This window comes from Ambystoma mexicanum, chromosome 2q (assembly GCF_040938575.1).
Source record: "Ambystoma mexicanum isolate Mex_15411 chromosome 2q, UKY_AmexF1_1, whole genome shotgun sequence".
Lineage (NCBI taxonomy): Eukaryota > Metazoa > Chordata > Amphibia > Caudata > Ambystomatidae > Ambystoma > Ambystoma mexicanum.
In genome coordinates this window covers 1,084,209,577-1,084,221,796 of record NC_090924.1, presented here as the reverse complement: position 1 = coordinate 1,084,221,796, position 12,220 = coordinate 1,084,209,577, and the positions used below count along the sequence as shown (strand labels likewise).

Sequence of the window (12,220 nt, the reverse complement as noted above, 5' to 3'; positions counted from 1 at the left end):
GGGAGGAGAGAGAGAGAGGACAGGATGTCTTGAGTTTAAGAGATTAAATGAGAAGCCAGGGCCGTGCAGAGGGCCTGGGAGGGGACAGGAGATGTAGAGACTGCAGCAGGATTGGCCAGCTCCATGCAGATTTTAAAGAGTTCAGCCGAGTTGTTCGATACCGCAGAGACGTGGGCTTGGATGTGGGTTCTCTTCTTGGTGCGGACAGAGAGCCAGTATTGCCTTTGGAGCAGGCAACAGACCAGTTTGTCAGAGGATGTACCGGAAGCACGCCATTTCCTCTCAGCCACCCTGCACTTGCGTTTAAGGGTGATGAGGTATGACTCGTACCAAGAGCTGCACTTGGCTTTGGGCTTCAAGCGGATCCTCATGACAGGGGCAAGAACATTGAGTTTATCAGATATAGCAGAGTGGCGCATGGAAAGGGCTGTGTCAGGGTGAGAGTCAGCCAAGGGGGGGGAGGAGGGGTGAGAAAGTGGCAGCAAAAGCCTCACCTGACGCACGCTGCATGGGTCGGATAACCAAGAAGGTAGGTGGGAGTGCTGGAGTTGGCTTGGCCTGAGGGGTAGAGAGGGTTAGCTGGGAGGAAAGAAGAAAGTGATCACTCCAGGAGAGAGGAGTGGTGAGAGGGATCGAAAGGGGAAGGTCTGAAGAGATCAAAACATCCAGAGTGTTCCCTGCAGAGTGAGTCGGGCCAGAGGGGAGAATAGAGAGTGAGAGAGAGTCGCAGAGGTCGCAAAAGAGTCCAGAGGAAGGACAGGAAGCATCCAGGTGGATGTTGAAGTCTCCAAGGAGGAGGAGTTGAGTGGTCAAGACCAGGAGGGAAGAGGAGAGGTCTGCCCACTCAGACTGGAAGGAGGTGATCTGACCAGGTGGCCGATAGATGGTAGCCACAGTAAGGGAATGGCCAGGAGAGAGAGCCTGCAGACGAGGCATTCAAAAGATGAGTAGGCCTGCGTAGGAATGATAGAGGCAGGAATCCACTCACGGAAGATCAGGACTACACCCCTGCCGGAACGGTTGGATCTTGGCACGGGGAGGATCTTGTATGATATGATATGGCATTTATAACGCACCTATACACGTGTTTCAAGTGTTTGTAGCCATCAGGGAGAAGAGTGCCAAAGCTTATGACAGAGCTGGCCGTGAGCCATGTCTCAGTGAGACCGAGGACATCGAGGCCAAGTTCCTCAAGGAGGTAGCAGATTTCAGAGGAGTGTTTGACAGCTGAGCGAGAGTTTAGAGTGGCAATATGGAAAAGGTTGCCATCCTTAAAAGACTTCCGGGGAGGGGCACAAATCAGAGGTACGCCCTGTGGAGGTGTAGAGGAAGCCCGAGGGGGGGCAGAAGAGGAAGGAAGCCATGGAGGGGAGAGAGGGGACAGCAGGAGAAGAAAGGAAATTGATGGGGCGCAGGCAGTGGTCTAAGTGTAGGAAAAGAAGTAGTGGAGCTATGTTCCCTACTGGCCTGCACCGCTCCTCACATCCCCATCGCCACACACCCTCCCATGCACAATACAAACCCTAAAACACATGCTCCTGCTGTTTAGGGGAATGCTCAGTGCAGTGCACTGAAAGTGAAAGTTTCAACTTCTTCCTACACTTTTGTGTTAAAACGAAACCATTCCGGAACAGTTCTTTTTAAAATAAAAGTATAGGACCGGTAGAACTTAATTAAAAGAAGTAGAGGAGCACCGCTGGAAGCATTTATCAAACAGGAGATACTTGTCAAAAGGTGCAGTCTAGTTGTTATAGACATAGGCACCTGAGCAGATATTTAAATCCCAAAATGAGGAACAGGTGAGGCGTGAGCAGGGAGGAGATGCATACTGTGTAGTTGATGAGGCCGAAGGAATCAGTGGGGCCTTTGACCAAGACGGTACCATTCAAGTAAACATTAATGATGACCTAAGTGGAGTGGAAGGAGGCCAGGAGGGCCTCCCACCGGGTGCCACCATTAATGGGAGAAGGAGAAACGACAGAGCACAGAGACCATATGTAGAGTCCATAGGTCTAGCGAGGGAAAACAAAGAGGATGTCAGTGAGGGTTTGCCTGGAGGAGGCACTGGTATAGGTGTCAGTGATATGGGGGACTGGGTTGGAGACCAGGATGTCCTTTTTAAACTTATACCTACCAGATTTAGTGAGGAGAGCAGGATAGTCGATAGAGCCGCAGTTAGAAAATATAGGAGAGACAGAGAGCACCATAGAGTAGGTAGGAATAGGACAGAAGAGGAAGGGGAGGGAGTGAGGGAGGGGTAGGGGTGGGGAGAACACTAGGGAAGGACACAGGGAGGAGCGCAAGCAGATGAGACAGAGAGACGAGACAAGTAGACAATTTGACAAGATGACAGGAGCTTAGATAATTGTAGAATAGTTTGCTAGATAAAGCTTTGCTAGGAAGCCAAAACCATAGGACGGCTCTACTTTCACTGTGCAATTTAAATCCCGGAGAACATACCCAAGTCTGAGAGTCCTGTATAGTGGGGGAAAGGCCTAGGTTTCACAATGCAATTTAAATACCAGAGAAAACACACCTAAGTCCGAGAGTCTGCTATGTGGTCAGGTTATTAGGGTAGAGTGAAGGCTCTATCACAAACCCGGGCCACTCCTACCTTACTAAGTCGCTGCTGGTTGATGCCTGGCCACTGGCTTCCCCTGCTGACACCTGCAGACACTGGCTGGAGCCGCAGATGTAGGAGCCGCCCTTTGCCTTGGGGCCTTAGCAACAGGGGCTGCCAGGCAGCGGGCTGCCCTGGGAAGGAGGGTTAAAGCACAGAAGTGGCCAATCAGGGGAGGTGGGAGGGAGAGGATCAGGGAAGTAAGTAAATGGGTCGGGAAGCAGGCCGCAGCGCGGGGTAGGTGGGCCTAAACTTTTTAAATTATGGACAGAAATAGAGGCCCAGTAGGGTCAGGAGCGACGAGACTCACCCATAGAGGATGGCAGATGGAAGGGTGAACGCGGCACACCGCTGTGGGTTAGGCCAAAGAGGAGGATCGAATTGGCCAATCAGGGGAGGTGGGAGTGCTGGCAGGTGAGAGGTGGGAGGTAGAGGATGTGGGAAGTAAGCAAATGGGTCGGGAAGCGGGACACAGCGTGGGGTAGGCGGTCAAAAACTTTTTAAATGATGGACAGAAACAGAGGCTCAGGAGGGTCAGCAGCGACGACATAGCAGATGGAAGGTGAAAGGGTCAAATGCAACACACAGCCGTAGGTTAGGCCAAGGAGGAGGAACAAAGCAGCCAATCAGGGGAGGTGTGAGGGCTGGGAGGGAGAGGATCTGGGAAGTAATCAAACAGGATTGGGGTAGGCGGGCAAAAACGTTTAAAATTATGGACAAAAACAGAGGCTCAGGAGGGTCAGGAGCGAAACTCACCCGAGGAGGATGGCAGATGGAAGCTGTCAGTGGTGAAGTCTAAGGATTTTGCAGAGTGTGAGAGTTGTGGATCAAATCATCTAGGTATATATCATTGAGACGTTATTGGACAAGTTGTTTTTTAGCGGGTGGACCGATGACGACCATTTCAGTCTTGGATGGGTTTAGTTTGAGGTAATCAAAGAGACTAACTATGCCCTGTGTGTCATTTACTCTCATGTACAACTTAGTACCATCCATGTATTGGTAGATGGCTACACTGGGATCATTGAGCACAGTGCCCATTGGCTCCATAAAAAGGTGAAAAAGGATTGGTGAGAGGAGGGCGCCTTGGGACACTTTGCAGGAGACCTGGAGTCGGTTAGAGTGCAATGAGTTCATCTGGAGGCCCTGGTGTCTGCCCGAGAGGTAGGAGGTAAACCAATTCAGGACAGTACCAGAGAATCCCATCCTGTCTGGGAGAGAAGGATGCAGTGGTCGATGTATCGAATGCAGCCCAGAGGTCAAGGAGGACAAGTATGCATGCGTCGCCCTTATCCATGATTTGGAGGGCATCATCTACCAACTGGATGGTGGCTGTCTCAATGCTACATTTGGGGCAGAACCCTGACTTATAGTCATTTAGGGGGTGAAGTGGTTTGATTCTGGCGGGTAGTTGTGCAGTGACTCATTTTTCTACCTTTTGCCAATTAACAGAAGGTTCGTAATGGGCCGGTAGCCGGCGCGGCCTCCTGGATCTTGGATTGTTTTTTTCAAAAGAGGTCATATGCGACCAGTCTTGGGAGGTGTCCAGGAATGACCCTTCTGTAATGGAGGCATTATTGATGCTTAGGAACGCATTAAATGCCAGGCCCCTCAATTGTTTAATGATGGATGCTGGGAAATCATTGTCAGATGGTGGGTGTTGTGCACAAATTGGGTTGCTTCTGTTCTTAGAGACGACATTGCTCTACAAGATTTATACAACATATCCAGCTTCCCCAATAATATGGTTATATTTTACTTTGTAAAACTCAACCAAGTTTCAACATCTGCAAAGGCCTATGCTGCCTGAAACTCCCCACTAATATTTTTTTCATATAAGCTTAGATAGGATGTTTGTTATAGCATGAGAAACGCATTTCAACAAATGATCGTCATATTTGCATGCCACAGTGTTTTTCTTTTTAAAATTTGATTTCATTTTTGTTACATAGTCACATGGTTTCATTGTATTGTACATTTTTCTGTTTAGCTCCAGCATGTTTTCAATTATATTTCATAAAATATCTGAATTTTTTTTTTTTTAAAGAAACTGCCATTAAGGCTATGTATAAAATATTAAGAAAGTTTAAAGAAGCAGACATTAAAAAGACAGACACAGGTGAGCAAGGCTGTAGCACAAATCTCTGTAAAATGTAACCATTAACGTACCTTGGCTTTTTGGTTCTATCTGTGGTTTATGTGTTTCGTACATTTGTTGGCTGCTTTTTTTAGTACGAAGAGCTTGAATTTCTAACAGTAAACTTCTTCGATCTGCATTGTTAATGCAGTCCATGGCATTAATATGTTCCATGCCCTGTAAAGTGAATGATATGTAAATGGTTAACAATCAAATACCAATACAAGCTTACAATTGTGTATTCCAGATGTAAAGACTGTGTTATCCTACATACACACTATTATAAGTGATAAACATCTATTCTAGTTTTCAAAACAATATTTAAAGACCTCGGACACAATATGTGACTCACCATTTCAATTTCTTTTTATGTAAATTGTTATTTTCTCAAAAGGCTTTGTGTATGAAATGTGACGAATCTGGGGATGTCGTCCCTTCCCCCCTAGGGGGAGACCTTTCCCATGGTGCCAGGCTGGTGCGTTCACAGTGCAAAGGTCCCCCTGGGGTGGTGCACCAAGGGAGGAGCACATGGGAGAGAAAGCCATGCAATTCGAGACTACCATCCCCTGGGAACCTGGTATACTTCTGCTTTGTTAGACCATCCCTCTTTACCCCAAGCCAAACTCTCCTTCCCTCTTTCCAACCAGTGCCAATATCTGGTATTGTAAGGTCAACCAAACTAGTATGTTAGACCAAACTAGCGGCCCTGAAAATACAAAATGCTTTCCATATAACTAAAATAGAAGTACTGTGAAGAAGATGACCAGTAATATGAAGATCACTCCAGACGACTGGAATGAACAGTCTAGTCCCTCACCGCATTTGACTGGGCAAAGGAAATCCAAGCTAGCAGAGGGAAAATAAGAAAGAGAGCTATCCTCCGACGAGGAAACCCAGGAGACGCTGACCTGGCGAACAGGGGAGCACAACACGAGATGCAGTGCACAGAGGCTAACGGGAGCACAAAGGAAGTCCAGGGAGAAGGAGCTACTTCTTAAGCTGCCCGAACAACCCTACATGCGTTCCAAATCCCCACAAGCCGGGGAAAGCAAAAGCACAGCCTGAGAAGGGACCAGCGACTGGCAGAGAAATCGCAGACGAGAAGGGGAATCCGAATGCGGCTGGAGACGGAAGGCCCAGCCCAAGGAAGAAGAATTGACTGGCAGAGATGCCGCTGACCTGAGAGAATACCCGAATGCTGCCGTAGCCTCACAGAGGGGCACCGGAGCTCGTAAGGCACGAACCAAACAAATAAGTATACAGGAAGACCGAGAAGTGCTAGAGGTGTGGGAGGAGTCGGGGAACAACTGCAGAACACGAGATAAGATTGTCTGGGACCCCAAGAATACGAGAGAAAGAAGTACTTGTATGCTTGGCAGGAGAGTAAACCAAGCAGGCTAGGGACATAATTGTGAGTCTGGGACCCTTACCCATATGACAGCCAGAGAGTAAGAGGGTATGTGACCCTGAGAGAAGCAGAGACAATAGAGGAGGGAACATATGCTTGGCAGGAGAGTAAATCAAGCTACTGTGACAGCGCATTGCGAGCCTGGGACCCCCACCCATGTGAGAGCCAGAGAATAAGAGGGTCTGGGACCGTGAAAGCAAAAGAAAGAGATAAGAAAAAACCCTTATGAAAATCTAAGGACACAGTGACATTCATTCATGAGGTTACAGGTCTGGTACCCAAGGAGATAAAAAGAAGGAAAGGAAATCACATAAGGAGGAGACAAGCTCCTAAAGTAGAACCAGAGGTACTCCAGCGGAAAGGAGCTAACCCCTAATCATTGGAGTAATACCATGTGGAAAAGGAATGTTTCATTTGCTGTTTTGATCACCAGAGACGTTTTCTGTTGGCAAGAACTGTCATCACCACTTTAAGTTCTGAAAACAACGTCCTTACACATTAGATTTAAGTTACTAGCATTAGGGTTAGAAGCAGAGTTTTTGGACATGACAGTGACATCCTGAGGTTTTCCTTAGTTTTCTTTGAGGTAGGGAACCCCCTTTTAGCTTTAGGGCAAGAGAGGCTGTTTTCCCAACCCTTTTCTTGGTTAATTAAAGATTATAACCAAAACCATGCGACACTTGTGTCCGAGCCTTACTTCTACACCCTTACAGAAATGACAATCAGAAAAACAATGACATTACTATATCTTCCCTTTGCTAGGCTGCAAAATTGTGCCCGATGCAGTTATGGTATTTAGGACAGTCACCTGTGGAAAAACCAGAGTAGGCATAGCGAGTGTTTGAGAAAGGACAAGCCACCAGCTCCATGATGTGTCACCTAAATGTGATACATTTCTCCAAAGCTTCACCAGTCTTCCCTTGGGCACAAAATCCACTCTGCAATCACGCTGCTCTGTGAAGCTCCAAAGCCTATCCCTACTTGGAAATATATCTCATGAGAAAAGAAGGCTAGTGCCCAGTACTGTCATTGTTTCAGGAACTCAGAGTGTTTTTTGCAACACTTTGGGTGAGTAAAGTATTGCAAAAAAACTTCACAAGACAGAGGAAGATGGTAGATTGTTTTGTTGCATTCCCTGGTGCACTGAACAAAATTGCCTGCCTGTTTTTGAACTCCAAACTCTTTGCTGGTTGAATGGGGACCGATGAAGTAACTTACATGGGGATCCGGACACAAACCTGCAGTCATGACATTCCCTGATTAGAAGGTTTAGTTTCCACCTTCCTCTGCCTTAGCCAAATGAACTGTGGCTTGTACTGTTTCAACAGTTAAAGCTTTTCTGTCATCACCATCTGATGCCTGAGGCTCTTGTGAGGGCTGTGGGTAGTGTATGCACCAATACATTTGTCATAGACTCGTGCCAGGAGAGCTTAGTGGTCAGGGGAAGCCAGGAGATGAAAGCCTTCATTTGAAAGTGTTTGGAGGTACATGGACAGATGAGAGCACATGTAACAATAAGTGTCCTGGGTTGGATCAGTAGGCCTTCATTTTTTGTCGGTGCCTACACAGATGATCGATTACAGGTAATGCTCAGAGATACAATTCACCCATACCGGTCAGTGGTGTGCCACCCCACATGCTTGATCTTGGCACATTGCATTACCAAGAGGTATTTACAGGAGTGAAAGCACAGTACACCAGCAAGCTCAAGAACAACACAGAAGAGGCTGTGATACTACTTCCTTGGCTCCTCTTCCCCCTCCAATCAAGGAACCATGGTAAATTTGTGACGACTATCTCGAAGACAGATGATGAAGCCTGACAAATTGCATGGAGCAGTTTTGAAATTGAAGAATATCGTAGATGCCGTACACCATGACACGAGGATGGTGCAGAAAGTTACCTAATCAAGGAGAATAATGCACCTGTGGCCAGTGCAAAGCATTTGGAGAATGATCAGCGGGCTTCCACTATCAGTCAGGTAGGTTGGTTTCCATGTAGATATTGAGGGAGAAGACTGTTGGCTTTTGCAACACTTGGATGGTTGGGCATTTGGACTTCCTATGAGGTTCTCCTCCACCTGCAGTTGTTAAATGCTACTGCCTTGCACTAAAAGAAGGGTCTTACAAGACTAAGGAATTGGGAAGGCCACAGTTATAGTTCAATTGGGAAATGTGTTGGACAGTGGGTGTGTGTCAGACAGTGTGCGTTGGCAAGGTTTAAGAACAGGAAAGGAAGGATGGTCTTGATTTTCCTGGACATGTGAGGATACTAAAAGTTCGGGCTCTATCTCATTGTCGAGTTGTGATATATTCTTTATGATGTGATGATTTTGTGATTGCTGACTGGGGGTTTTCCTTGACAGTTGATGCTTATTTAATGAAATCATTGAGAAATAAAAAGTACCTTTGTCACTAGCTTAAGTTCCTGAATTCACTAACTGGTCAGGAGTCTGGGATGAGTGCAACTCGGGTGCTTAAGCCCTTGAGTAGATTGTGGAACAAAGCCTGATGAGCAACCTGAGACAAGGAAACATGCATAGCAAGCCACCTGGCTACACTGTAAACACAACAGCAAACTGACTGAAAGAAGAAAATGCCCAGCAGCCATTATGCCAGTTCCTGATCTCAAGATGTAGGACAAATGTTTTAAGCATACTCATCACAGAGGCTGAAATGACAACACCTGAACATAAGGTAAGGAAACCAGGCATGCATATGGGGAGGAGGTGGAACTATCAGTCACTCACCAATCCCATAAAGCTAAATTAGTGGAGAAACAGACCCACCAATTGATCACTCTTTGGACAAATTGGCGAGAAACTATAAAAAGAGGCTGAAACCGCCAGACATTTAGGGAGTTACTACTGCATTCCAGAGGGTTACTGTTAACTCAATGAGAGGCACAGGAGAAGGAGTATCAAGCCAAAAAGATCATACTGTGAGAGAGCTCAGGTTTACAGAAGAGAACAGAGCAAAGAGCCTGACCGATAAGATGACAGAAGCCAGAGTATACTGAAGAAAAAGAGGGATAGTCACTAGCTGGGGTGCAAACCTAGATCCTGAGGATAGTTCCAATGCTACCAAACCAAAAGGGATGCTTTAACCTGAAGAACCTGCACAGAGCCTGGAGATGGCTCAAGGACAGGAAAACTGCTGTTAGCTGAAGGGCCAATATTACTGCACCCAGACAAGGTGGAGAGGTGAGGGGAGAAAATCCTACCCAAAAGATTCATATGGTCTAAAGAGAACCCTAGAACAAGAGAGGAGCAGGCTGCAAGGTCTTGCACATTTAGGAGCATGTCAGAGGGCTACATAACATCCAGCTGGGTGGACATCATTGGGGGGCTATATCGAGGACAATTAAGTGTGCTGGAGCAATAAAAAGCACCCTGAGAATAATTGAACTGGAGAACTATTACTTGGATGCTGGCACCCCAAATTGTGTTGTTAATAGTAAGAACTGGACATTGAAGCGTGGGACTCTAGGTCCTTTTAATATAAGATCCCTTTCATTGACTGAGTTTCTGTGACCATGGGGCGAACCAGTGACCAAGTCAATCCCCAGAATCGATTATTTAGGACATCATACACTCACAAAGGGCCTACCCCAGGATTACAGGACCACTATCTCTTTTAACCTCCTGGGTAGCTTTGGGGTTCTTCCTCTGCCTGAAACACTCCACCTCAGTGCATCAGTGTACCTAGAGCATGGGTCTGTAACCTTTGGCTCTCCAGATGTTTTAAATGACAATTTCCATCAGTTCTAGTCACTATATTCTATGGTGAGTGCTCATGGAAGTTGCATTCCAAAACATCTGGAGAGCTGCGGTTGCAGACCCCTGGCCTATAGGAAGCCCTCAAGCTAATTTCTCATGACTTCAAAAAGGAGGGAGACTAACTCAGCAGGTTGCAGCAAACGTTAACTGTATTAACAAATAGAGATCTGTACTCAAAGAAATGGATTGTGGACTCTATCAGTGGATAGAAATACAGACGATAACAGCCAGTGTCCCCGCCCACCGTCCATCAGCCTCCATTTATTTTGTTGACGTTGCTCTGTTTCCTCCCACCCGCACCAGCCCACCCCCACCAAGCCCTCCAAAACCTCACACACCCCTTAGCCAAACCCCCTCGCCTCCCTTCCCACCTTCTTACCTGCTGGCTTAGATCATGCTACTCTTGTTGCTGTGATCCATCCCTGTCGCCTGCCATTGAAATAGAAAAGGGACTTGGTCTCTTTTCTATTTACTATGGATGCGGCCATCTTGTTTTCTTTTTTTCCAAGGGAGATTGGGCCTGCAAAGCACGCACAGAGCCTGTATCCCATGGGGAGAATAAAATATAATAATCAACCTGCTTCAGCGGTGCGTACCGGATTGATAAGGGCATAAGCTCTTGCGAGGTCCGGGCACCCCACAAAGGGGAGTTGATAGTTAAATGATCTCGCTTCTGATGGTCATCAGAAAGTTCTCTTCTTGCCACACTCTGAAGTAGCTCCTTCCAAACCTGAGTTCGTTTGTATTCCACTTGTAGGCAGTTACTGTATGGTTGACATGACTGTCATCAAGGGGTGGTTTTATGGGCGTGTCTTTGCTACCAATCTTCTGCAAAGCAACAACGTGTGCATATCATGGATTTTAATTAAATCTATTTTATCATTTCAAAACTACAAACTCCCATGCTTTTCTCATTCTGGGCTCTCAGCCAATGGCCTTGATCATTAACCTCTAAAACGTGATTCAATATGTTGCTCTTTCTGTCCGAGTCCCTTCTCAACCTAAGACCTTAAGTTTGAACAGCAAAGATGCTCACTGGCTTCTCAAATCGTCCCCGACGTTCCATATCACGTGACCTAAATTGGACTGCCTCAGTCATGAAACCGTGGCTTAATTGTGAATTACAAATTCAGATATCTTTGGTCCTGTGCATGCTATCAACTTTGGGTAAAAAAACACTGTCATTCACACTATACTACATAACCTTTGGGGAGAGGGGAATACCGGGGGTTGTAACTTTTCAATAAACTCACCCCAGTTGCATTATCACACTGTGCTGCTAAATTATAAGTTACTCACAGTAGTGACTAACGCACTCCTATTCCACAGCCCCCTTTCCTCCATACTGTATTGGCGGCCCTCGCTAGGGATGGGAGACGGAACCCTTTTCACCAGAAAAATCATCTTCCCCTTTAAATTTAGATGCACGTGGGGATGCAGCCCTTGGAGCATGTGTTCCCCTGACTGCGCCCACCGGCACTACTCCTCGTCCCCTTTGACGCGTCAAAAACATTGCCAAGTACATCAGTCACTACGGTGAGTAACTTATAATTACTCCTACGTTCCGTCCCCTTTGCTCCATACTGTATGGGCGAGTACAACTAAATGCAGCCCTAGGGTGGAGAGATGTTCTCTTACCAAAAAAAAAAACATTCCTTAACACTGCCTGAATCAAATGCCGCGTCCGACATGGAACCGCCATCCAAGCAGTAATGCTGCAGAAGGCCGAGGGCGTAGCCCAAGTAGCCGCCTTGCTGATAACCTGCCACGGAACATGCCTCTGGAAAGCAACTGCTGTGGCCATAACTCTGATTGCATGGGCATGCATATTGGCTGGAAGAGGTTTGTGTTGCCCCTCGTACACCTCCTTGATAGCCGTAACCATCCACCTCGCTATGGAAGCCTTGGAGGCTTGACATCCGGGCTTTGACCCACCAAAGGTGACAAAGAACGCGTCGGATTTGCGGAAGCTCTTGGTCCTGGTCAGGTAGTATCTCAGCGCACACCTGACATCCAGACAGTGCAGTACCCTCTGAGCGTCATCTTTGGATTCTGCGAAGAAGGTTGGTAGCATTAGCTCCTTGTTTAGGTGAAAAGAGGAGACAACCTTAGGTAAGAATGCGGGGTGAGTGCTAAGCCCCACCTTGACTTTATGAAAAGACGTGTAAGACTCTGAAGCCACCAGTGCCTGGATTTCACTCATCCAGCGAGCCGAGGTAAGGCCCACTAGGAGGGCTGCCTTAATGGTGACTAGCCTGATGTCTGCGGATGCCATAG

At 47.0% G+C, this 12,220-nt stretch overlaps 1 protein-coding gene across 4 annotated transcripts in view; it reads right to left on the bottom strand.

Moving 5' to 3' along the window:
- The window catches only part of AKAP9 (A-kinase anchoring protein 9), a 2,953,299-nt gene that overhangs the window by 601,091 nt on the left and 2,339,988 nt on the right, over positions 1-12,220 (bottom strand). For all 4 annotated transcript variants that reach the window (XM_069648423.1, XM_069648424.1, XM_069648425.1 and 1 more), the window contains one exon: positions 4,790-4,934. In XM_069648423.1, coding sequence (XP_069504524.1) covers positions 4,790-4,934 — 145 coding nt within the window. The remainder of the gene's footprint in view (positions 1-4,789; positions 4,935-12,220) is intronic.